This window comes from Cygnus atratus, chromosome 2 (assembly GCF_013377495.2).
Source record: "Cygnus atratus isolate AKBS03 ecotype Queensland, Australia chromosome 2, CAtr_DNAZoo_HiC_assembly, whole genome shotgun sequence".
NCBI classification, from domain to species: domain Eukaryota; kingdom Metazoa; phylum Chordata; class Aves; order Anseriformes; family Anatidae; genus Cygnus; species Cygnus atratus.
The window spans coordinates 132,294,247-132,318,868 of NC_066363.1; the positions used below are offsets into that span (position 1 = coordinate 132,294,247).

General features: G+C 40.7%; 1 protein-coding gene across 1 annotated transcript in view; it reads left to right on the forward strand.

Moving 5' to 3' along the window:
• Nucleotides 1-24,622, forward strand: part of RALYL (RALY RNA binding protein like) — a 224,467-nt gene that overhangs the window by 149,304 nt on the left and 50,541 nt on the right. Inside the window, exon 3 of the mRNA XM_035546265.1 lies at nt 7,331-7,363. Coding sequence (XP_035402158.1) covers nt 7,331-7,363 — 33 coding nt within the window. The remainder of the gene's footprint in view (nt 1-7,330; nt 7,364-24,622) is intronic.

The window sequence follows — 24,622 nt, forward strand, 5'->3', positions numbered from 1 at the left end:
TTTTGTGTTTTCCTCTCTTCTTACTGCCTACAATTTAGGTCAAACATTAATAAGAATTTTTGGAAGCTACTTCATTATGTTTCTTCTCCATGCCTCCACTTCCTAACTCCCTCCCAAAGCCCCTCCATCCTATATGGTATAACAATAGCACACTCAGCATCCAACATGACAAAGTACATTTTTATTGGTATATCGAAGCCAACTTTTGCATATGCTAACTAAAATTTTCATCCTAGCCTCCTGCTGTTAAATTAGTAGAAGGAAGTGGCAGTCCCTCTTCCTGTTTTGAAAACTACTTTTTATTCTGTTTGTCAACTGTCAAATTTTAGAGATAATTCTGGAGAGATTATTCAGTCACAGTCTGATGTTTAAAGATTATTTGAGCTATTAGTTCATACAGAATTCAATCTTAGGGGCTCTTGAAAGTTATATTTATGTAAAGAATTTGGCACTTACAAATTAGGTAACAACATTCAGGTTTTGTTAGGAAACTACATAAATTTGGTCAAATATGCACATGTGTAACAATCTATTTTATAAAACATGGCAGAAGAAACAAAATGAAAAACTGCATGATGTGTGGAGATACTTTCATTAGGGACTAAATACATATTATATCTGTAAAGGTATGTCTGTAAAGGACTATATATAGATCTGCAAATAAAGACTTTTAGTCAAAGTGGAAACTTGGTTATTTAAGTTAGCTCCTGTTTACCCTTATAGTGTTTACTAGTGTATTAGCTTATTTCTTGAATAAATTCTTCAGTAATTAGTAAACTCAAGTTTTAGTAAATTAAAATATTCCACTTGCAAACTTCAATGAAAGTTGGATTAATTATGATTTCAGAGTAGAAAAGGCATGCATTGACTGAGGGACACTGCTCATTGCCACTTCAATGATTCAGAGGATCTAAAAAAACAAAATTGCAGAATAAAGGAGAACCTCAAGTATTTCAGTGTGAGTTGGAGCATCAGTTTTTACTGTCACATACAACATTCTTTTATTACGGTATCAATTTATCGATCCTCAAGCAAAACATTGGGACATGTCAGTAGTTAGAATAGGCTGAAACAGAAATTAACCTGAAACATCCCTGGAACAGATATTGAAAAGCACCTGTGTTTTCACTTGGCAGACAGACATTAGATCCTAAGTGCTAGAGACTTCTTTCAAAATGGCAATTAGATGCAAGGGATTACCTGGCAAAAAAAAAAAAAAATATATATATATATATATATATATATATATTTCTTGGTAGAAGCATGAAGCATCAATAGTTTATGGGCATGCAGATTTAGACTATCAGCCTCTGCTCTTGGTTCCTCTTGTGTCATCTGCTGTTTCCCAGACTTTCATTTTCTAGGTCTCCAGTGAGCTCTTGCAGGCAGGTAGCCTCTGAAGTTTGTATACGCAGAAATTTTAGGCCTCTTGTCATGGAGCAGAAAGGAAGTAAATGATAGAAACTCTAGCTCCTATATCACCATCAGGAATCCCCAGACTTGAAAGCACCAGTTTCAGCCAATATTTTCAAGGCAGAAGTTCCTTTTTCACAGAGGACACCTGAAGGACCTAATAGCTTCTGCTCGATACGACATTTCCATCACTCTAAAGCTCCTTGTCATCTTTTAAACACTTTATTGTTCTCCTTCTGATTCTCTCCACCTGCCCACCTCCCGCTATGTAATACTGTGTCCAAAGCTGGAACAATGCTGCAACTGAGAGATTCATCATCTCTGAGGAGAGAAAGATATTTTAGTATGTCGTCAAATAAGATTTTTGGATTTTGAAACAGTATAATGTTCCTTAGTTTTTGCCCCTCACCCCCCCCTTTTTTTTTTTTATTTCCCCTAACACCTAGCCAGTTATCTCCATTTTATACAGCATAAAGTAGTTCTAGTTCTCAAATTCTCACTGGACTTGTCTTTTCTTTTTTGAACTTCATTACACTGATTTCAGACCATTTATCACATAGATTTCAGATTTTAACTCCATTTTCTAGTCTGTTTAAAAGCTTTTCCAGCTTTTTTTCATCTGTGGATCCTACAAGTATAATCTCCATTTGTTGTTCAAATCACTAATGCAAACCAAGACTGAACAAAACATAGCCCTGAGTGTTCCAACTATTTAAGGTGTGCACCTTTCCCATTTGGCATAATTGTTTATGCATGGATTGGATGTGGTTTTTGGTTGGTTGGTTGGTTGGTTGGCTTAATGTATATTTATGCTAAGATAATTAGACTAATTTCCAGTTTGTCTGAGACTGTCATATGGTCAAAGGCCTTAAAAATCAGTCAGGCTTTAAAAATATGTCAAAGGCTTTAAAAATCAGGCTTAGTCTTATCAATTATCTGTCTCCTTTTACCCGCTAAGTCAGTGGAAAGTAGAGAGTTTGCACTGAAAAAAAGCATTTTGAGTTTGCAGTTCTTTAGCTTTAGTCCATGGCTTGAGGAATGTATTTTATTTTGCACTAGAAGTTTTATATCTCAATAAATTATAGAAGCACTTAGCTCTGTGGAAAAGAACTTCTCAGGGCACTCTTACACTTTCATATTAATACAGTATTTGATATTAAACAATAGTCAGGAAAACAATACATTATGTGTTGTTTTTCCAACCGTTGTCAACACTTGAAATGTCAGCCACCTGTTAAAAGAGGAATTTACTAGATTTATTAAGAACATTGGGACATAAAGCTGTAAATTATTCTTCCACACCCTTTGCTTTTGAAACACTTGTGAAAGATCAGATTTTCTATACAGCAGGTCTCATATTTATTTAACCCAGAATATGACAGTGCTCCTTTAACAAAACTTGCCAACATTTATAAAGCTATTTATGGATATTTCAGAAGATATAAGAATCTTCTTCCCTAATTCTATCTGACAACAGTTACTGATGTCTGGAAAAAATTATCTTGGATTAAAATTATTTCAAGTTACAGAACCTACTATAACTGGGAAGAAGGAAGGAAGGAAGGAAGGAAGGAAGGAAGGAAGGAAGGAAGGAAGGAAGCAAGGAAGGATTATACCTGATATATCAGGTTATGCTCATGAAATCTGATTTGAAGATTGCAACCCAAAATGATTTTTCTATGAATGTTTTAGTTCCCGACCATTGCTTTTCCTGATTCAAGATAGACAGTTTTATTACACTAAAAAATCAGAATATGATTAACAAATGACTTAAATTCCACATATTTTTCTTACTTGCTCCTTAGAGATAGTTTTATATGAACACCACTTGGAAGAAAATATTGATTTATAATAAGTTATCTTGGAGAATGCTTGGCTAAAATCCCTTTGCTTGTGTACAGTACTGATATTGTTAGTAATGTTATCCACTTTTTCCTGTAAATAGGTTTTGGAAAGGAGAAGCGAGAATTCTTTAACAAGAAATGATATTGATTTATGTGTCTTTGGTCAGGCCTGAGATAAAAAAAACATCTTGCCTGTAATCTTAATAGGACGATTATGCAAGTAAAGTGGAGTTTACTGTGATCTTCCTGTCCTTAAATTATTTGTTTACAGGCTGTAGAGGAGTTCATACGCCCTTAGTCTATTCAAATTTCATTGTATGTTTGCCTGAAATACCTGAAAAATGTCTTCATCCGTCCATGTCAAATATGGGATTTAGATAATTGTTATTAATATATCAAAGTTAGCAGCAAAGAAAATAATGAAATACGCAATTTTTTAAGTCACATCCTGTAAAATATCTCAAGACAAGGGCAGGCTGCAGGGGATACAATGCTAAATGGGAAATTTCTTGTGTCCTTATCTTAAACTCATAGTGTGACAGTACTGTAGCATATTAATGGTTGTAAATTGATTTCTGTGCATGTTTGATTTACAGTAGTTCATATTTACTTGAACAACTTACATTGTTTAAAAATCTTTTTGTCTCCTGCAAACATTTATCCATTATACATAGATATATGTAAGAAAGCTACCCTTTTGAGAAAATCTTAGCTCAGAATCAAAAGGAACCACAGCCTCCCTGTCCTGCGATCTAGTCCTGATATATTGCCTTGATATTTGGACAAGCTCAAGTTTTCTGATGGGAAAACCATATAAGAAAGTCCTGATCACTCCAGCTTCATTACCATTCCTACATAAGTAAAACATTATTCCCTTTGTTTACTGCCCAATCTAGTATTTCGTCCAGGCTCAATACGTTTTTGGGAAAAAAAAAAAAAAAGTTTTAACACATATTCCTGAAGGTATATAATAGCATTTCTATCACTACTTATCAGGATTATTCTTTTTAAGATACTGCATTTAATTAAGTGAAATTTCTTCAGAACTCAAGAGAATTTGGTATAGTGTAGGCTAGAAAATAAAGGTAAAAAATCTATAATATATATTTATAAATGTCACCAGAAAAGATGATAAAGTATGTTATTTTATATGGTGTTGCAGTTTTAAAACCTTTATATTAATTTGTCATATACTGAATTACCAATTTAAATAAAAGGCTAGCAGATAATTGTATTCCTTTACTACGGGAACACTTGAACTAATTTAAAGTAATGCAGCAAATTATCTAAAACCATTTAGTCAAATATATTAGAGAGGGGTCAAACCTGGGGCAGCACTATTTAAATCAAATTGAATTCCATCTTGCGAATGGATTTCAAATAGATTTTTAATTGCAGTATTTTGTCTGCAGGGCATTCTATCACATGCCTGTTGTATGCAAGTAAAATCCACAAGAATCTCCTCCACCAGGACAGTGCCAGGTCTCTCTCCATTACAAAGTTTCTTTGTTATGATGCACGAAAATATGTTCTTGGCTTTTCGTTTTTGCTCATTCTACTTATAGTTAATCCCTTGAGACAAATCCTGGATAACTGACTCTCTTCTGTTCTCTTACTTCCACATGGATTGCAATACCAGAAAGAAATGGAAAAGCCAGGTATAACCATGAGGAAAACAGAAAAGTTACTATTTTTTGGATACATTTTGCCCTCTCCCCCAGCCTTAAGTGAGTCACTGTTACCATCATTGGAGATCTAACCCCAGGAAAATACATTTTAAAGTACATCCGAAGCCCACACTGTAAATGAAGAGATACTTTTATTTCTAGTAGTGATTCTGGAAAATGCCTTTTTAAAAAGCAAATGCTTCACAAAAAGGTGACCTGCAATATTTTTGAATTAAAGACAAAATCATATAATTCTTTAAAAAGCACAATGACAAATTCATCCTTGGAAATACCCTTCTGGACAGATAGCAATAAGTATCTAAACTAGTTTGTGAGCTTTCTGGACAAAACCTTTGCTGTTTGAATAATAATAGCAAATGTAGCTGTTGGTTTCTCTACAAAAGAAAACGTGCAGAAAAGGTTTTCTCTTAAAACATTGACAAATACATTATTTACAGTCCTCTTGTTTGTGGTTAGTCTTGTTGCTTACAGTTCTGTTTCAGAGAACACTTGTTGCTTACAGTTGCTTACAGTTCTGTTTCAAAGAAACACTTTTTCTTAAAGGCTATGAAGATCCATTGTGTACCTTGTATGATTTATTTGCTGTTCTTCCTAACACAGTACTCTCAGCAAAGCTTAGTATAATACAGAACTTTTGCATTGTTTGTGTCATAACTTCTCAAAACAATTTAGTCAGAAATTTGCTTTTAATATCTTTATAAAGGAACTTAAACTCACATTAATGATCCTAACAAGTAGAATCATAGAATCATAGAGTATCCCAAGTTGGAAGGGACCCATAAGGATCATCAAGTCCAACTCCTGGCACTACACAGGTCTACACAAAAATTCAGACCATATGACTAAGAGCACAGTCCAAATGCTTCTTAAACTCCGATAGGCTTTGTGCCATGACTACTTCACTGGGGAGCCTGTTCCAGTGTGTGACAACCCTCTCAGTGAAGAACCTCTTCTTGATACCCAGTCTAAACCTCCCCTGTCACAGCTTGACACCAGTCCCTCGGGTCCTATCACTGGTCACTAAAGAGAATAGATTGGCAGCTGCCCCTCCACTCTTCCTTGTGAGGAAGCTGTAGACCACGATGAGGTCTCCCCTCAGCCTCCTCTTCTCCACGCTGAACAGGCCAAGTGACCTCAGCCGCTCCTCATAAGTCTTCCCCTCTAGGCCCTTCACCATCTCCGTCGCCCTCCTCTGGACACTCTCCAACAGTTTCACATCCTTTTTGTACTGTGGTGCCCAGAACTGCACACAGTACTTGAGGTGAGGCTGCACCAGCGCAGAGTAGAGCGGGACAATCACTTCCCTCGATGCCGTGCGTGATGCACCCCAGGATACGGTTGGCCCTCCTGGCTGCCAGGGCACACTGCTGGCTCATATTCAACTTGCTGTCAGCCACAACCCCCAGATCCCTCTCTGCGGGACTGCTCTCCAGCGTCTCATTGCCCAGTCTGTACGTAGAGCCAGGGCTGCCCCTTCCCAGGTGCAGGAAAAACTTGTTATTGTTAAACTTCATGTGGTTGGTGATTACCCAGTTCTCCCATAAAAACATAAAGGACGCTCACGGAGCCTCCCAGAGCTGGGCTCAAACCTGCAACCTTGGCCCTTGGCTGGGTGGAAGATGAGCGTCACAACTGCTGTGCTTTGTAAACCTGATTTTTAAATTCATTCTGGTTGGGTGGAAACTACTAGTAGAAGAGTCTCCTGATGCTAGTGGTGCAGCTTCTCACAGAGACAGCGGCAACAGCAGGGCTTTCAAAAATGGCACCTTCAACAACAGATTTTAGAACTGGGCATAATTCTGGGTCTACCAAACTGGTGGCATCCAGTTCCAGTGCAAGGCTGGTTATGGTAGATCTGCCACAAGTTTTCACAATGAAGAAGTGACCATATTATACAAACAGAGGATAATGAAAAACAAAAGAAAGTGGGTGTGAAAGACAACAAATCAGGAAAATGCCTAAATCCATACTAAATTTTATATTTAAAGTTAAAAAAAATAAAAATCAGTACCTTCCTTGAATTGTTGTCAAGAAAAAAAAAAATAAAAAGAAAGAAAAATCCACAAAGAAGACAAATAATTATCCATTCATTCTAGTCTTTCCATGTTAATGGATACACAAATCATCTAAAACGGTGAGAGTTAAATGGCTCCAGTATGCTGCATTGTAAATATTTGATTCCTAAACCAAAGTTCAGTTAGTTACATGGGACTTCTTTCAAGGCAAGCTCCTAGCATAACAGATCAGGCCCTTCCTTTGTTTTCAGATTATGTATTGGTCACCAAATAAATTTGATACTGGAAGTGTCTGCTTTAAATTCATCATATAAATGTTCTGATATACAATAAATATTTATATATTAAACTTATGTTGTTTGCTTGACAGACTTGAATCAAAGGAGCCTTTTCTGTCCGTTGGGTAAGTAGGAATCCGTATATTTCAATGGTTATTTATATAATCAACTATCATACCATATAACATGGAATAACATTGATCATAAACATCCTTTTTCAACATTTCATTTATTTACTATACCTAATCTTAGAAAATGTAGATATCAATCCATGAAGACAGCAGTTGTGGGTATCTTCTGTATGAAAAAATTACTAAAAAAACATGTTTCCACTAATCAAAATTGATACAAAATGCAAAAATATAAGAGAGATGTTGCATCAAAAACTATTTGGTTTTTTATTTTGTTTTCACTGATCTTTCAGTCAGAAACCATTTCAAATATTATATATACCACTTATCTAAGCCAATGAATGAAGAATTGATAGTTCATTTTAAAATAAAAATTCATTGGTTCTTTAGTAACAGGGGAAAAAAATTTTAAATAGAAAAATATATTTTAGCTTAATTATAGATCATATTTACAATGATTTACCTATTACAGCTATTAACTCCATAGTTGCATAACCATGCAAACAGTTATATAGTGTCCATAGTAAAATAATTAACTCATCTTTCTAAAAACATGTTTGTTAAAGTGGGATATTCTAAAAACGTATCATTCTTTTAAAAAATGTAGTTTATTATGTATATATACTAAAGGTAAGTATCTGTATTTTACTTCTGAGTTTGAAGTTCACTTTTTATTTACTATTTTCTGTTTAGCTTCTTCCTTTAAAACTTTCCTGTTTCCTAATATTTCATTAGCATTTCATTGTTTTACAGAACCGTATCACTTCTCTTCATTCTCCTTTTTCTTGGTTCACACTATATATTTCATGCTACCAAGAACATAAACTGCAGATAAAAGATGTCAGTGCAAAATAGCCATTTTAATTAATGGCTAGTTAATGGTAGTTAATTCTACCAAGTAATCATCAGTAGCTTCCATATTGCTGTAATAATTGCAGATCAAAAAACTGCTACAGGTTCTGAAGTCTGAATTAAAAATAGTGAACAGAGTGTATCCATTATGAACACAGAAACAACATATCGGCGTATGCAAGATTGGGATATGTCCCAGTTTTTGTAGCATAAAGTAACTTTGGCTTGTCTAAGCACATTTTAAATTAATTGCTTGCCAATTCCACTTTCTATCAGCACAAAAGCATTGAAAACTAAGTGAAGTGAAATTCAGATCAAATTTTGGGGGAATGCGGGGCATGGGGTGGGATTAGGAGATGCTCCTCATGTTTTGAATGCTTTGAAATGGCCAAATTCATTACCAAATTCAGTCACTTCAGATACTACCTCTCACTATTCCACTATGCATCTCATATTATGGAGCAATTATTTTGATGTCTACACTCCTGTAATGAAGTCACAGAATCATAGAATCATAGAATATCCCGAGTTGGAAGGGACCCATAAAGATCATCAAGTCCAACTCCTGGCACCGCACAGGTCTGCCCAAAAGTTTAGACCATGTGACTAAGTGCACAGTCCAATCTCTTCTTAAATTCAGACAGGCTTGGTGCCATGACTACTTCACTGGGGAGCCTGTTCCAGTGTGCAACCACCCTTTTGGTGAAGAACCTCTTACTGGTGTCCAGCCTAAACTTTCCCTGCCTCAGCTTAACACCGTTCCCACAAGTCCTGTCACTGGTGATAACGGAGAATAGGTCACCTGCCTCTCCACTCCCCCTTGCGAGGAAGTTGTAGACTGCGATGAGGTCTCCCCTCAGCCTCCTCTTCTCCACACTGAACAGGCCCAGTGACCTCAGCCGCTCCTCATAGGTCTTCCCCTCTAGGCCCTTCACCATCTCCGTCGCCCTCCTCTGGACACTCTCCAACAGTTTCATGTCCTTTTCGTACTGTGGTGCCCAGAACTGCACACAGTACTCGAGGTGAGGCCGCACCAGCGCAGAGTAGAGCGGGACAATCACTTCCCTCGACCGACTAGCAATGCCGTGCTTGACGCACCCCAGGATACGGTTGGCCCTCCTGGCTGCCAGGGCACACTGCTGACTCATATTCAACTTGCTGTCAACCACAACCCCCAGATCCCTCTCTGCGGGGCTGCTCTCCAGCGTCTCATCGCCCAGTCTGTATGTATAGCCAGGGTTGCCCCGTCCCAGGTGCAGGACCCAACACTTGCTTTTGGTGATTGGTGGTTGGTGATCTCCCAGCTCTCCAATCTGTCCAGATCTCTCTGCAAGGCCTTTCCACCCTCATCTGAGTCCACAACTCCTCCAAGTTTGGTGTCGTTGGCAAATTTGCTCAAAACACCTTCTAGTCCTACATCCAAATCATTTATAAAAACATTGAAGAGGACTGGCCCTAAAATGGACCCTTGGGGGACCCCACTAGTGACCATCCGCCAGCCGGATGTGGCCCCATTTACCACAACCCTTTGAGCCTTGCCTGTCAGCCAATTGCTCACCCATCGTATGATGTTTTTGTTTAGCTGTATGCTGGACATTTTGTCCAGTAGGATCGTATGGGAAACCGTGTCAAAAGCTTTGCTAAAGTCCAAAAAGATCACATCAGCTGGTTTCCATTGATCGACTAGATGGGTGATCTTATCATAAAAGGAAATCAAATTTGTTAGGCAGGACCTACCCCTCATGAACCCATGTTGGCTGGAACCAATGACTGCATTGTCCCCCAGGTGCGCTTCAGTAACTTCAAGGATCATCTTCTCCGTAATTTTACCAGGCACTGATGTGAGACTGACAGGCCTGTAATTGCTAGGGTCTTCTTTCTTACCCTTCTTGAAAATTGGCACAACATTTGCCAGCTTCCAGTCCAATGGGACCTCTCCAGATTCCCAAGATCGTTGAAAAATAATTGAGAGAGGTCCCTCAATGATGTCAGCCAGCTCTTTAAGCACCCTGGCATGAATCCCATCCGGACCCATGGACTTGTATGGATCCAGGTGGAGCAGCAAATCCCGCACACGTTCAGGGTTGGCTGGGAGTTTGTCCTTCCCACCATCATGGTCCTCCAGCTCAGGGTACCCTGGGTCCCGAAGCCCATCATCAGTGTTGAAGATAGAGGCAAAGAAGGCATTAAACGTCTCTGCTTTGCCTGTGTCATTGTCTGTGAGGAGACCCTCCCCATCTAGTAGTGGACCTATGTTTTCTTTGGTTTTCCTTTTTCTGTTCACATATCTAAAAGAACCTTTTTTATTGTCTCCCACAGACACGGCCAGCTTCAACTCTAGTTGGGCTTTGGCCACACGAATTTTCTCCCTACAAACACAAACAGCATCCCTGTATTCCTTCCTCGTCGCCTGACCCTCCTTCCAGCAGCCATACACCTTCCTTTTTCGCCTAAGCTCCAGTAGAAGATCCTCTGGTCAGCCAGGCCAGCCTTCTGCCCCACTTTCCTGACTTCTGATATTTTGGAATCACCTGATCTTTTGCTTTTAGGAGGCAGTGCTTAAAGATTGACCAGCACTGATGGACACCAATGCCTTGAAAAGCAGTTTCCCAGGGGACCTTGCTGACTAGTCCCCTGAGCAGCCTGAAGTCTGCTTTTCCCCATATCCAGTGATTAACTGAAACTCTTAACTTTTAAGATAAAAAAAAAAAAAAAAAAAAAAAAAAAGAATTATGTCATTGTGGCTGAAGAGCAGCTTGAAAGTATTAAAAAAAAAAAAAAACAGGAAGCATATGAAAAATACAGGAAGCATATAAAAAAAACAGGAAGCATATGAAAGTAAATGGTTGTGTTAGTAGTAATAACTATATTAATAGTAATTACCACAAAGTAATTAATCTGTATTTTGTATCTTGTGCCATGATTTTAAGAATTTATTGGCAACATTAAGATACTTGCAGATGAGTACCTAGGAGGAAATATTATGTTTTAGATTTGGGTTTGTCTCCAGATGAGAGGGGTGGTGGCCATGTTGTAAATGCATGTTACGTTCACATAGTCATTGTATGTGACTTTACTGATAAACTGGATTCCTCTCAGGAATTCTAATTTGAGCAGACTTAGTCTCTTCACAGAACTTCCCAGAAGTTTTCCTGTAATGTACATGAATTATTTTTCTAAAATCATAATGATTGAAAATGTAAAAATTAGTCCCCACCTCTGTGCTACTTTTGCCTTTCACAACTCCATTTTCTCCACCCCAAAGAAAGATTTTACCAGAGGCAAGAGCAATATGCCCTGAGGAAGGGTCTAAGCAAACATACACCTTCTTGGTACTGAGTCAGAGAGATGCTCCTTCTAGTCCCACAGTAATTTGGGGATTCATTTTTCCTGGGTATGAGCTATCGTGTTGAGACCTGTATCTAAGGTTTTAACCCACACTAACAACTGCAACAACCAGGCCTTTAAAACAGAGCATTTGCAGAAGAAATGCTGACTCTGCCTCAGACTAACATATTGGTGCCCTTAATGCCTCTTGCAGCCAGAATTGGTAAAAATAACAATCTAAATTACTTTTGGTTGCTTACAGATTACTTGGTCCTGCAAACCAGCCTTTCATTTATCTCCCTTCTGTGACGAAGATTTGTTTCCACATTTTCATTATACTGCGTGGAGGGGCTAATTATACTTTTTCATTTTGCCAGGCCTAAGATTATGAATTTCTAGTGCTTTTCCATTGTTAATTCTTTTGGTAGGGGAAGGGAACGTGAAGTGTGGAAACTTAGGTTGAGACTGACACACTTCACCTGAGCTCTTGATGCATGTGCTGGGCTACAACCTTCCCTTAAGAGATCCCACAAAGAAAAAGTGATTCATAAAATGGTGCATTGTTTCCCCTCTCTCAGAAAGCAGACAGCTACAGAGACAAGCAGACCTCACCTCTCACTGTTGTGGTTTGTCTCTCAAATGCAAGGAGACAACACCTCCCGTACTCCCTCAGTAAAGGAAATTGCATTTATCCTTCTTTTTGTGCTAAGGACATAGCAAGAAAGAAAACCCCATTGTATTAGGTTTACATGGCAATGTTTTGGTAGTGAGGGGAACTGCAGAGGTCTCTTGTGAGAAGAGCCCAGCAGCTGCCCCATGTCAGATCAGAGCCAGCCAGGTCCAAAGGGAGCTGCTGCTGGTCAGAGCCGAGCCAGTGAGAGACGCTGGTTGGGCCTCTGGGAAAGAAGACTGAAGAAGGGGGAAAAATAAAATAAAATAAATAAAATAAAATAAAATAAAATAAAATAAAATAAAACTGCTGCACAACAGCAGCTGGGAGAGAAGAGTGAGAAAATGTGAGAGAAACAGGCCTGCAGAGACCAAGGTCAGTGCAGAAGGAGGGCAGGAGGTGCTCCAGGAACCAGAGCCAAAGGTCCCCTGCGGCCTGTGGAGAGGCTCATGGTGGAGCAGGCTGTCCTCCTGCAGCCCATGGGGTACCATGGTGGAGCAGATCTCCACAATAAATTACATTAATCTCCCTGTGATTAGTTTGTTTTGCCCATGACAGTGATTGGTTTGTGATCTCCCTGTCCTTATTCCAACCTACAAAACTTTGCCTCTTGCCGAGGCAATCAGCTCCGGGGCAGACGCGTTCTGCAGCGGAGCGGGGGATTGAGACAGGCAGGGCTTTATTTTTAGCATCGAGGCCACTCGAAGCAGCCGAGGGATCCGCCAGGACCGCCAGGACCTGGCAACCCCCACGAGGGAGGCTGACGAGGCATAGGCGGAGCCAGCAGCGCCCCCTACCCGGCCGTTCAAAAGCAGCCCCTAGTGAGCGCGAACGACCAGGAGCACGGCGAACGGGACGGGCAAACAGGGTGTGGCGCGTCAGAAGGGCGGGGTGCGGCAGTTTGAGTTGCAGTGCGCAGGGGCAGGGCAAGCAGGGAGGGCCCCTCGCCGCTCTTTTGCAGCGGTCTTTCCCTTCGGTACTTGTAACCTGCCTGCGAGGAACCTGGTCATGGTATCAACCAGGCAGAAAACCATGGCCTCTGCATCTCTTGCAGCCTCTCCAGCCGCAGTCGCCGATGTGGCTACTCAGACAGAGGGCTTGGGGAAACACACCGCAGTCCAGGTCTTGGGCTGCAGGGTGTGCCCGAGTCTTCTGTTGGTATCCAAGAGCAGCAGCGAGGGGTATGCCTGTGGGAGGTGTGCCCAGGTTGAAGAGCTGCTCAGCCAGGTGGCGGAGCTTCAGGAGGAGGTGAGCAGGCTCAGGAGCATCAGGGAGTCAGAGAAGGAAATTGACTGGTGGAGGTGTACTCTACCCTCTCTGAGACAGACTCACGAGCCTGCCACAGCACAAATGTCTCCTGCTACGCAGAAGACAAAAGTTCCCTCATCCCGCCAGGCAGTAGGAGGAGACCTAGGCCAAGGGGGGGAATGGAGGCAGGTTCCTGTTTGGGGTGGTAGGCGAGCCCTATCCCTGCCCACCTCACCTTCCCATCTACCCTTATATAACAGGTATGAGGGTCTAGAACACGACAGTCAGAACAACCAAGTGGACGAAAGCCCATCCCAGTTGGAGAGGATGCCTAAGGCAAGGCAACCTACCCCCCGCATTGCTACATCAACTGTCAAAAAGGAAAGAAGGGTTATTGTCATGGGGTTATTGTCATGGGGTTATTGTCCCTTTTGAAAGGGACAGAGGGCCCAATATGCCGACTGGACCCTACCCACAGGGAAGTCTGTTGCCTCCCTGGGGCTCGGGTGAGAGACTTCGCTAAGAAAGTCAAGCGCCTGGTACAACCCACCGACTACTACCCGCTACTGGTCTTTCAGGCTGGTAATGACGAGGTAGCAACAAGAAGTCCGAGAGCGATCAAAAGGGACTTTAGGGCTTTGGGGCGACTACTTAAAGGATCGGGGGCACAGGTTGTGTTTGCCTCTGTCCTTCCGATAGGGGGGATCAATGCTGACAAACAGACTCATCACATTAACACGTGGCTTCGGGACTGGTGCAACCAGCAGAATTTCGGGTTTTTCAATCAGGGGAAGGTCTACGCGACACCAGGCCTGCTGGTACCAGATGGGATGCGCCTGTCTCAGAGAGGGCTGAGGATTTTTGCTCAGGAGTTGACAGGGCTGATAGATAGGGCTTTAAACTAGAGTCAAAGGGGGAAGGGGATAAAACCAGGCATGCCGGTGATGAGCTAAGGGATGGTGTGCTAGAATCAGAGGGACTGTGTGCTAGTGAGGCCCTTCAGTCAGATACACAAGGTGCTGTGTGTAGGGAGGCGCATTTAAAGTGCTTCTACACAAACGCACGCAGTATGAGGAATAAAATGGATGAGCTAGAAGTCTTGGCCCAGTCCTGCAGCTATGACATCATCGGCATAAGCGAAACCTGGTGGGATGAGTCCTGTGGCTGGTGTGCTGCAATAGATGGTTACAGGCTCTTCAAGAGGGACAGGCAGGGTAGGTGAGGTGGCGGGGTGGCAATGTATGTGAAGCATGGGCTGGACTGTGTGGAACTTCAAGTTGGCGATGGCAAAGTTGAGAGCCTCTGGGTAAGGATTAAGGGATGAACAAATAAAGGGGATGTCATTGTGGGAGTCTACAGACCACCTGGCCAGGAGAATGTAGACACATTATCTCTTGTACAGCAAACACCATAACACTTCTCACCATCCTGATTATCAGATAACACCAACAGAAGGAGCAGACATTTTTCCTACTGTTCCCTTCCGGCTTTTGAAGACAGATAATGCAGAAAATTTTCTTTCAGTGGAATGAAAAATAGAAAAAGAGGAGATAGTGGAAGCATTTTGCACTGTTAACATGAAACCAACAACACTACCAAGATTAAAGTAATTTTGTAACTGTCGTTCTTATGCAGGTATTCAGGAGTTACACTTACGTGAAAAGTGTGGGAGGACTGCACACACTTGATAATTACTTAAACTTTGGTCACAAGCAGTAGTCAGGAGACTACCTGTGGTGAGGCTGTCCAAGTAGTCCCCAGAGAGACAGCAGGGATCTGGGGGGCAATAGCTCATATGGAAAGCTGTGAATATTTATGTGGAAGATGCCGAAAATCTATATGTTTTAATTTCAAGCGGTATTACTAATACACTTCTCTTCCAGTAATTTACTCAGAACCATAAGAATTAAGCTATACAATAATTACTTCCTTTCATTTATTACAATACTCTGAAATAGTGGATGAATTATCAGTTTTATAAGTTTATAAAAGTTTGTTGTTTTTTTTTTCCTTTAAGATATCTCTCAAGAAGAGATTATGAAGTCACAGTAATAGATGCTGGCCTGTTACAGTTACTGCATTTCTTAGTGTTTTTATGTCATTGCTCAGTGTTTAAAGATTCCAGATTATGTTTTTCTATTCATCTGTAATCCAAAAAATTGTTCTTTGGTCCCTCTATTTTCCTGATCTTTTTCATTCTACTCCATTTCCACTTTCACACACACACAAATATATATATATCACGTAGAAATATACAAGTATATTGGAAAAAAATATTTTCTTAATTCTATTAACTTTTTTCAGAAACAAACACAAAAAATATGAACCTTAATAAATTCCTTTTCCCCTCTCTGACCTTAATTACATCAGCAACAATGTGATTCATCATCGAGAAAGGCAACGGAGCATGAGATCACTTTTTTCTCTTCTGGTTATTCTGTTTGCCTTTCCCTTTTATTTACTGTCTGTTATTTCTGTCATCCAAAAATGCCATTACTATTTCTAAGGAAACAATATATATTGAGGTCATTTATGTTCTGGGTTAATGTTGAACTGTTCCTCAGTACTAAATATCTGTAGTCTCACCTATGTACAAAGTGGGGTACTCTCTAGAAGAGGGAAAATTATATTTAGGAGAATGTTTCCAAAAGAAGGTGAGGGGGATTAAATATTTTAAATGAAAAAAAAAAAAAGAGAGAGAGAGAGAAACAAAATAATGCAGGAACATAAGAATAGAATAGAAAGTCCAGAGGGAAAAAAAAATACAAAAGAAAAAAACAAAAAGGGAGACATTTTATTACAATGGAAAATGGAGGAGGGAAGGAGGGAAGGAGGGAGGGAGGGAGGGAGGGAGGAAGCAAGGAAGGAAGGGAGGAAGGAAGGAAGGAAGGAAGCAAGGAAGGAAGGGAGGAAGGAAGGAAGGAAGGAAGCAAGGAAGCAAGGAAGGAAGCAAGGAAGCAAGGAAGGACAGACGGACAATATTTTCAGAGTATTAAGTCTTACTGTGCAACAGCACTATTTACTTCAAACGCGTTATTATTGTTGTGGGTTTTTTTGATTGTTTGTTTGTTTTGTTTGTTTGTTTGGTTGGTTGGTTTGGTTTGGTTTGGTTTTGGTTTTGGTTTTATTTTACACAAACAGTAGTCACTGCTCTAGGAGTTGCTAAATCTGTGGAGAGTTGTGGGTTAGCAACAGTACTATCCCTTCCTATTTCTCAGGTGTCAGCACTGTCCCTTAGCCCACCAGTCTCTATGGGCTGCTGTAAATACACACAGCTGACCCTGGCAGGCTAGCAGGCACATGAAATGATTTCATATAGAAGACCTAACTCCCTACTCACAAGAACACTTCTGAAAATTACTAGGACAGTTTTTCATCCTTAGTATGGCTATTACAGGCTTTCTTTATTTTCACAGCTTTCCTGATCATTTTGAAGAAGCTCTAATTCAATATCTTTCCCTTGATAAATGTACTGAAAAATGCAATAACTTTGAGGTTTGATTTTTTGAGTTCTATGATGCTGTTCAAATCAGTTGACCTGTAGTTGCCCACTGCTGTTCACCCTGCATTGCTTTTAGTATTTTTGTATAACAGAAACAATTGAAACCCTTCTTAAAATTAAATTCCCAGTGTGTTAGGCTTTGTACAAATATTCAGAGAATTTCTGATGGCTGATCCCTGTGATTCAATGTTTGAAATAAGCTTAATTTTTTTAATAGCAAGTAAGATCTGAGATTTGTCCATCTACCTGACATGCTATTAACTTTTTTGCCTTTTCTATCAGAATCAGCCCCACAGCTTTCAGCAGCAATATAATGTTCATCTCCTTGAGAGAACATCTCCAAAGAGATGTTCTTCTTTGGAGGTTGACAACCCATGATCATAACAGCAAAGAGCAAGTGGTCTTACTTCTGAAGATATTGCTCTAGACCAGTCTCTGTCTACACTGGCTTTCAAAAATGGCTTGGTGCTTTAAACCTTGACATTCTCTTAAGAAGCCCTATTAAGAACACTTCTAAAGATCCTAATTTAGATTTTATCTCTTCTTACCCTTCTGTTTAAAAGCAAATATAACATACCAAAAAACAAGACACATGTCAAACAGTGCTAACTCTTCTGGCCAATTGGCTAGGCTGAGTAAGAAAGAAGAAAATTAGGGAGGCAGATGAAAGAAGACAGTATTACCTAGAGGTTTTTCTAACACAATTTTTCTGTGCAATATAAAATTCTGAAACATTTTTAAAAGGTCATGTTTTCCCTTCTTTTCGTGTAGTCTCACTACAGTATGTAACTACCCTTTTTGAGTATAAAAAGGATCATCTTTTCTCTTCCCTGTTGCAGAGGTTGTGTTGAGGGGGAAAGTATGACCCTAAGGATGAAGGTTACTGATGTGAACATTGATAGGAAGAGAGGAAGATTTTTTTTCTTAATTCTATACTGGTTTTACCTTTGATAATTTCACTACAGTGTTGTGTAAAGATTACACCACCAGAGTTGATGGTGGAAGAAATGGAAGATGTCCTCCAGAGAGGCTCTTGTGTCCCCATCCACTGAGGTTTTCAAGTGCAGCTAAGCAAAGCCACAGCTCACCTGGTCTAGCCATGGATACAGTTCCACTTTGGGCAGGAGACTGGACCAGAAATCATCTAGAAGTGCCTTCCAGCTCTAAGAATAGGCAGGGAAGGCATGTGAGCTATTGAACACATGGCAGCATGCAGTGACACTTTCAGCCTCAGACTCCCCTCTGTAAGATCAGAAGAATGGCCCATCATTCCAATGCATTGAGTTTATTTAGAGGAGAGGCAGTGCAGAAAGATGCACATCAGAGAAGAGCGTTGTTAACAGAGCAAATTGGAGCTCATACTTCCCTCTCATATTTGTTACATTTTCTTAAAAGTTATTAAGCTTCAAGCTAGAAGACATCGTAGTATGTGGTGGTCGGAAACTGTCTTGGACGGAGTGACCACGAAATGGTAGAGTTCTCTATTCTTGGCGAGGCCAGGAAGGGGACCAGTAAAACTGCTGTCTTGGACTTCCGGAGGGCTGACTTTGAACTGCTCAGGACGCTGGTTGGCCGAGTCCCTTGGGAGGCGGTTCTGAAGGGCAGAGGAGTCCAGGAAGGCTGGGCGCTCCTCAAGAAGGAAATCTTAACGGCACAGGAGCGGTCCGTCCCCACGTGCCCAAAGACGAGCCGGCGTGGAAGAAGACCGGCCTGGCTCAACAGAGAGTTGCGGCTTGTGCTTAGCAGAAAAAAGAGGGTTTATAATCTTTGGAAAAAAGGGCGGGCCACTGAGGAGGACTACAAGGATGTAGCGAGGCTGTGCAGGGAGAAAATTAGAAAGGCCAAAGCTCATCTGGAGCTCAACCTGGCTACTGCCGTTAAAGACAACAAAAAATCCTTTTACAAATATATCAACGCGAAACGGAGGACTAAGGAGAATCTCCATCCTTTACTGGATGCGAGGGGAAACCTAGTTACTAAGGATGAGGAAAAGGCTGAGGTGCTTAATGCCGCCTTTGCCTCAGTCTTTAGCGGCAATACCGGTTGTTCTCTGGATACCCAGTGCCCTGAGCTGGTGGAAGGGGATGGGGAGCAGGATGTGGCCCTCACTATCCACAAGGAAATGGTTGGCGACCTGCTAAGGAGCTTGGATGTGCGCAAGTCGATGGGGCCGGATGGGATGCACCCGAGGGTACTGAAAGAACTGGCGGAGGAGCTGGCCGAGCCGCTTTCCATCATTTATCGGCAGTCCTGGCTATTGGGGGAGGTCCCAGTTGACTGGCGGCTAGCCAATGTGATGCCTATCTATAAGAAGGGCCGGAGGGCAGACCCGGGGAACTATAGGCCTGTTAGTTTGACCTCAGTGCCAGGAAAGCTCATGGAGCAGATTATCTTGAGGGTCATCACGCGGCACTTGCAGGGCAACCAGGCGATCAGGCCCAGTCAGCATGGGTTTATGAAAGGCAGGTCCTGCTTGACGAACCTGATCTCCTTCTATGACAAAGTGACGCGCTTGGTGGATGGGGGAAGGGCTGTGGATGTGGTTTACCTTGACCTCAGTAAGGCTTTTGACACTGTTCCCCACAACATTCTCCTCAAGAAACTGGCTGCTCGGGGCTTGGACTGGCGTACGCTTCGCTGGGTTAGAAACTGGCTGGATAGCCGGGCCCAGAGAGTTGTGGTGAATGGAGTCAAATCTGGTTGGAGGCTGGTCACAAGTGGTGTCCCCCAGGGCTCGGTACTGGGGCCGGTCCTCTTTAATATCTTTATCGATGATCTGGATGAGGGCGTCCAGTGCACCCTCAGTAAGTTTGCAGATGACACCAAGCTAAGTGCATGTGTCGATCTGCTCGAGGGCAGGAAGGCTCTGCAGGAGGATCTGGATAGGCTGGAGCGATGGGCTGAGGTCAACTGTATGAAGTTCAACAAGGCCAAGTGCCGGGTCCTGCACCTGGGGCGCAACAGCCCCAAGCAGAGCTACAGGCTGGGAGATGAGTGGTTGGAAAGCTGCCTGGCCGAGAAGGACCTGGGAGTATTGGTTGATAGGCAGCTGAATATGAGCCAGCAGTGTGCTCAGGTGGCCAAGAAGGCCAACAGCATCCTCGCCTGTATAAGAAGCAGTGTGGCCAGCAGGTCTAGGGAAGTGATTGTCCCCCTGTACTCGGCTCTGGTGAGGCCGCACCTCGAGTACTGTGTTCAGTTTTGGGCCCCTCGCTACAGGAAGGACATGGACGTGCTCGAGCGAGTCCAGAGAAGGGCGACCAAGCTGGTGAGGGGTCTGGAGAACAAGTCTTACGAGGAGCGGCTGAGGGAGCTGGGCTTGTTCAGCCTGGAGAAGAGGAGGCTCAGGGGCGACCTTATCGCTCTCTACAGTTACCTTAAAGGAGGCTGTAGCGAGGTGGGGGTTGGTCTGTTCTCCCACGTGCCTGGTGACAGGACGAGGGGGAATGGGCGAAAGTTGCGACAGGGGAGTTTTAGGTTGGATGTTAGGAAGTACTTCTTTACCGAAAGGGTTATTAAGCATTGGAACGGGCTGCCCAGGGAGGTGGTGGAGTCACCATCCCTGGAGGTCTTTAAAAGACGTTTAGATGTAGAGCTTAGCGATATGGTTTAGTGGAGTACTTAGTGTTAGGTCGGAGGTTGGACTCGATGATCTTGAGGTCTCTTCCAACCTAGAAATCTGTGTCTGTGTCTGTGTCTGTAGCGTTGTTTCATCAATGGCCTTACATATGATACTAAAGAATGATAAAACACAACTTGCCTTATTGCATTGCCCAGATATACATTAGCATACTGTAGTTTACCCCTCGTTTGAAATAAAACAAGATCAGAATATGTTTTGATACAAGGCAAAATTTCAGTTGGCAAGATAAGTCATTTCATAGTTTTCTACAAATTTAGGTTAACCTTAGAGTGAGACAAATCAGACCCCATTTACAGACCACCTTGGACCTACATCACTATCATGCCTTTACACACCTTAATTTGAAAAGATGTAGGGCTGTATTTATAGCATTTAGGTTCATATTCAATAGGTTCTGCTTATCCAAACTGCTGTTGAATTTAAGAATTAGGGTGTTGATTTGGGCTGTTTTTGGGTTTTTTTTGTTTGTTTGTTTGTTTTTTTGCCTTAGTTCCAACTATAAACTGTGGTTCAAAAGCAATCAGCAGTTATTCATTGAGTTTGGGTTTGTTTGTTTGTTTTTTTCTCATGGTTAAGCTGAGTTCTTTGAATTTTTATCATTCTTCAGGCCAAAATGCAGATCTGCTGACATCAGCTACACACTTTCCCATTGGTGCACACACATAGCTGTAACAGGTTGTAACAATTTTGCTGAAAAAGGAATTAGGTAATAGACTGTCTTGCCACTACTGTGCCAAGAGATTTATTGCTAACACGTTTAATTAATTACTTTTATTTGTAAAGTCTTCAATTTTAGTTCTGAATTCATGTGAGGATTAGTCTTGTTCAATAAAAATAATTTCTTCACAATCACATGTTAGAGTAGAATTATAAACTGGAGTATGTGCCTTAAATGTGAAGTAGAAAAGTCAGAGTAGAACTGTCATGCATGAACAGCAACTTGTAGTTTGTACTGCCATAGTAGTGATTCTGTAGCTAAAGCTAAAGCCTCTTTTTAATTTAAAAAGTATACAGCCATTTCCAACAAATAAAGAGTTACTGTTTTTTTTTTTCTTTTCAGTTGATTGTGATGTCTTATACCAAAAAATAAAATAAAATAAAATATTTTCTGAACTCTCTCACACTTGGACCTTGCAGCCCTGGTAAGGTTGGGAGGCTGAATCAGCTGTTGTCCCATAGTACTAGTGTCAAATATTTTCATAGTCAGACAGACACTAGGAAGTACTTGTAAGTCACAGCAAATTAGAATTTTTATCAAAAGCAATCATTTACCAAAAAGGTACCTACTAGTGTTGGCCTCATTTATTCTCTTTCCACTTAAATCAAGGGACAGAAAATACATATGGGTTTTCAGGAACACTGTGAACAAGAAGTAGTCAAAATGAAAAATTACCAGTTTTCAGATGGCATTTTTTCTATGAACTATTTGTTGACTACCTGAAAATAGTGAACGCCTTTCACAGAAATTAGGATCAATACATACATGAGAAAAATGAAGCATTTCTCAAGTAATGTAATTCTTACTGCAGAGCTATGCCTTTTGGTCATACATGATGTACAGGAGGATATGTAAATTATATCTTCTGAGGCAGTGAAATTAGTGAAACAAAACTGTAGGTTGTTAGTGCAGCTTATGTAGCAGTATTGTGCCAAACTGTTCACATTTCTTTAGTAGAGATGGAAGTACCAGAGAGGTGTTGAATAAGGCTTTGTTTCCTTGCAAAACTAATCTTTTTATACACATGCACACATGCACACATATTAATCATGATTACACTTTAAATCTAGAATCAAATACCATTTGGTTTCAAGCAGACCTTGTCTAGGTGTCAGTAGTTAGGTGTATTTCATGTTCTGGCTGATATTTTATAGGCTATAAAACTGTCTTGCTGTGTAGAGCATTCATAGAAAAATAACATTCTAGTCATGTAAGTCATATAAGGGTGAGTAATGGTAATGTGGTTTTGCAGGAAGAAGGGTAAAATTGTGTGAGAGGAGTTTAGCAAGAAACAAGAATGAGGAGAGAGAGAAACATTAACAGCTTCAATTCCTTCCCAGTCTTGTGGTTTGGGAAGAGATGCTGGAGGCAATTCTGAGAACTAAATTGTTATGGTAGCTTAATTCAATAGACTATATAAAACCAAAATTAGTCTAAGATGTGTCTGTACTGTTAACTTCTAATGTACATTTCCCAAAAGTGATAAAACACTTGAAATGAAACTTTCTATAAATGTTTACTAGCACTGATGCATACCAGTGCAAGAACAGCCCTAACCACTCAGCTCAGGGACTGTTACAAATGCTACAGAAAACGGCAACAATGGAAGCATAAAACTCCTTGAGACCTCTTCTGTGAAGTTATTCTCTTAATATCTAAGAAATTAATCTGTATGGAAAAGAAAAATATGGATGTACAAGTAATTGTATAAGAGCAAAGATAACTCCTATATCCTACTTAAAAGTGATGAGTGTCTTTTTAAATGAGAGTCCTATTTTTAATTTTTATATACATACAATCATTTTTGCCAAGGTTGGTAAGATTAAACAAGAATTCATAAATGTTCTACTCAAACAGGATTAGAATATATTCTAAATTCTCACGTTGTGACCATTGAATGTGATGTCTTATGCACAAACATTGGTATTATGTTCTTAACAGACAATAACAATTAGTTAATGAAACTGGTCTACTGTTGGAGGGAAGTTGCCAAAATGTGAATCTGTACAACTGTTTCTTTGGAGCTTAAGACTCATATGAAGGTGTTGCAACATCCAGGGAGTGGAAGGGAGAAGATGGAGAGATGTTCACATAAAATAAATACTGAACTCCCCATTATTATTTTTTTTTAATATAGCTGTCAAACTGTAAATCATTAATTTGACTTCAGTTACGCTACCAAAATGTGTGAGAGAAGCATGATTTACAAAAGGTGATGACTGTATTTTAAGGAGCTTAGAGTTGGGAAAAACAGGTTACATCTGACACCAGATACATAACCTGATTAAACTCATCACCAGATATGTGAATCAAAAATTCTTGAATGAGGAAGAAATGAAAAATATAATATCATGTATTGTCAGGTGTCCTCGAGGAAAATCCTAGAGCAGAACAAGCCCTTACAGAGTGGAAGTAACTAGAAAGAAATGAACCACTTAGAGTAAAGCAGTACAGAGCTTGCACTGTCTTTCCCATACAACCAGAAGGCGGAAGCACAACTGTATTAGGAAACTTGAGAAAGATCCCTCTCTAAGCTGGAAAGACATTCCAGTTCATATGTTTTTTCTTAAAGAAGACAGGTGTGGAACTTCAGTTCTTTCCCATCATAGATAGCCCAGCTCAACAGTAGAGGGTTGATAAGCCAAGGGGCGAGCCTTGAAAGTCAGTTGATGCTAGAACATGCTAAAAAAATAAATCATTATAGAGCTTCTGTAAGGAATATAAGGTCTTTTGGCTACCCTTGCCATATACCTAACCTGTAATTCTCTGCAAGTTAGAAAAAAATATGTAGGAAGTTTTCAACTAGATGAGTCATACTCGAGTCATGTCTGTGTGACAAGAAATCAGAAGCTCTAATTCATGTCCAAAGTTGTATAAGGAAACAACAACACCAATACCATGAGAACTCGCCAGGCTGTTTTGCCACACATTAGACCTGGATGAATCATCTGGGACACAAAAAACTCTTTCCCTTATGCAAACGAATATAATGGAAAAAATCCATACGTGTATTTAAGATTAATAGTTATATCTGATCCCCTGACTTCTACAACTTTATTATGGATTTACTGTGAGGTAGTTTAGAGTGGTGACATTTCAGTTCTCTTCTGTAACTCAAAAGGTCTTTGCACTGTTATTCCAGAAATTCCTTACTTTATGATCTTTTTAGTCCTTTACAGAAAAGAAATCTTGCTTTCTTCACTGTGTATATAGAAAGTGAACAGACATGCCTTTCCAGAACACCAAAGTATTAAGAGGCACAGATCTGTCAGGAAGCAAGGGAAGTGTAGGCA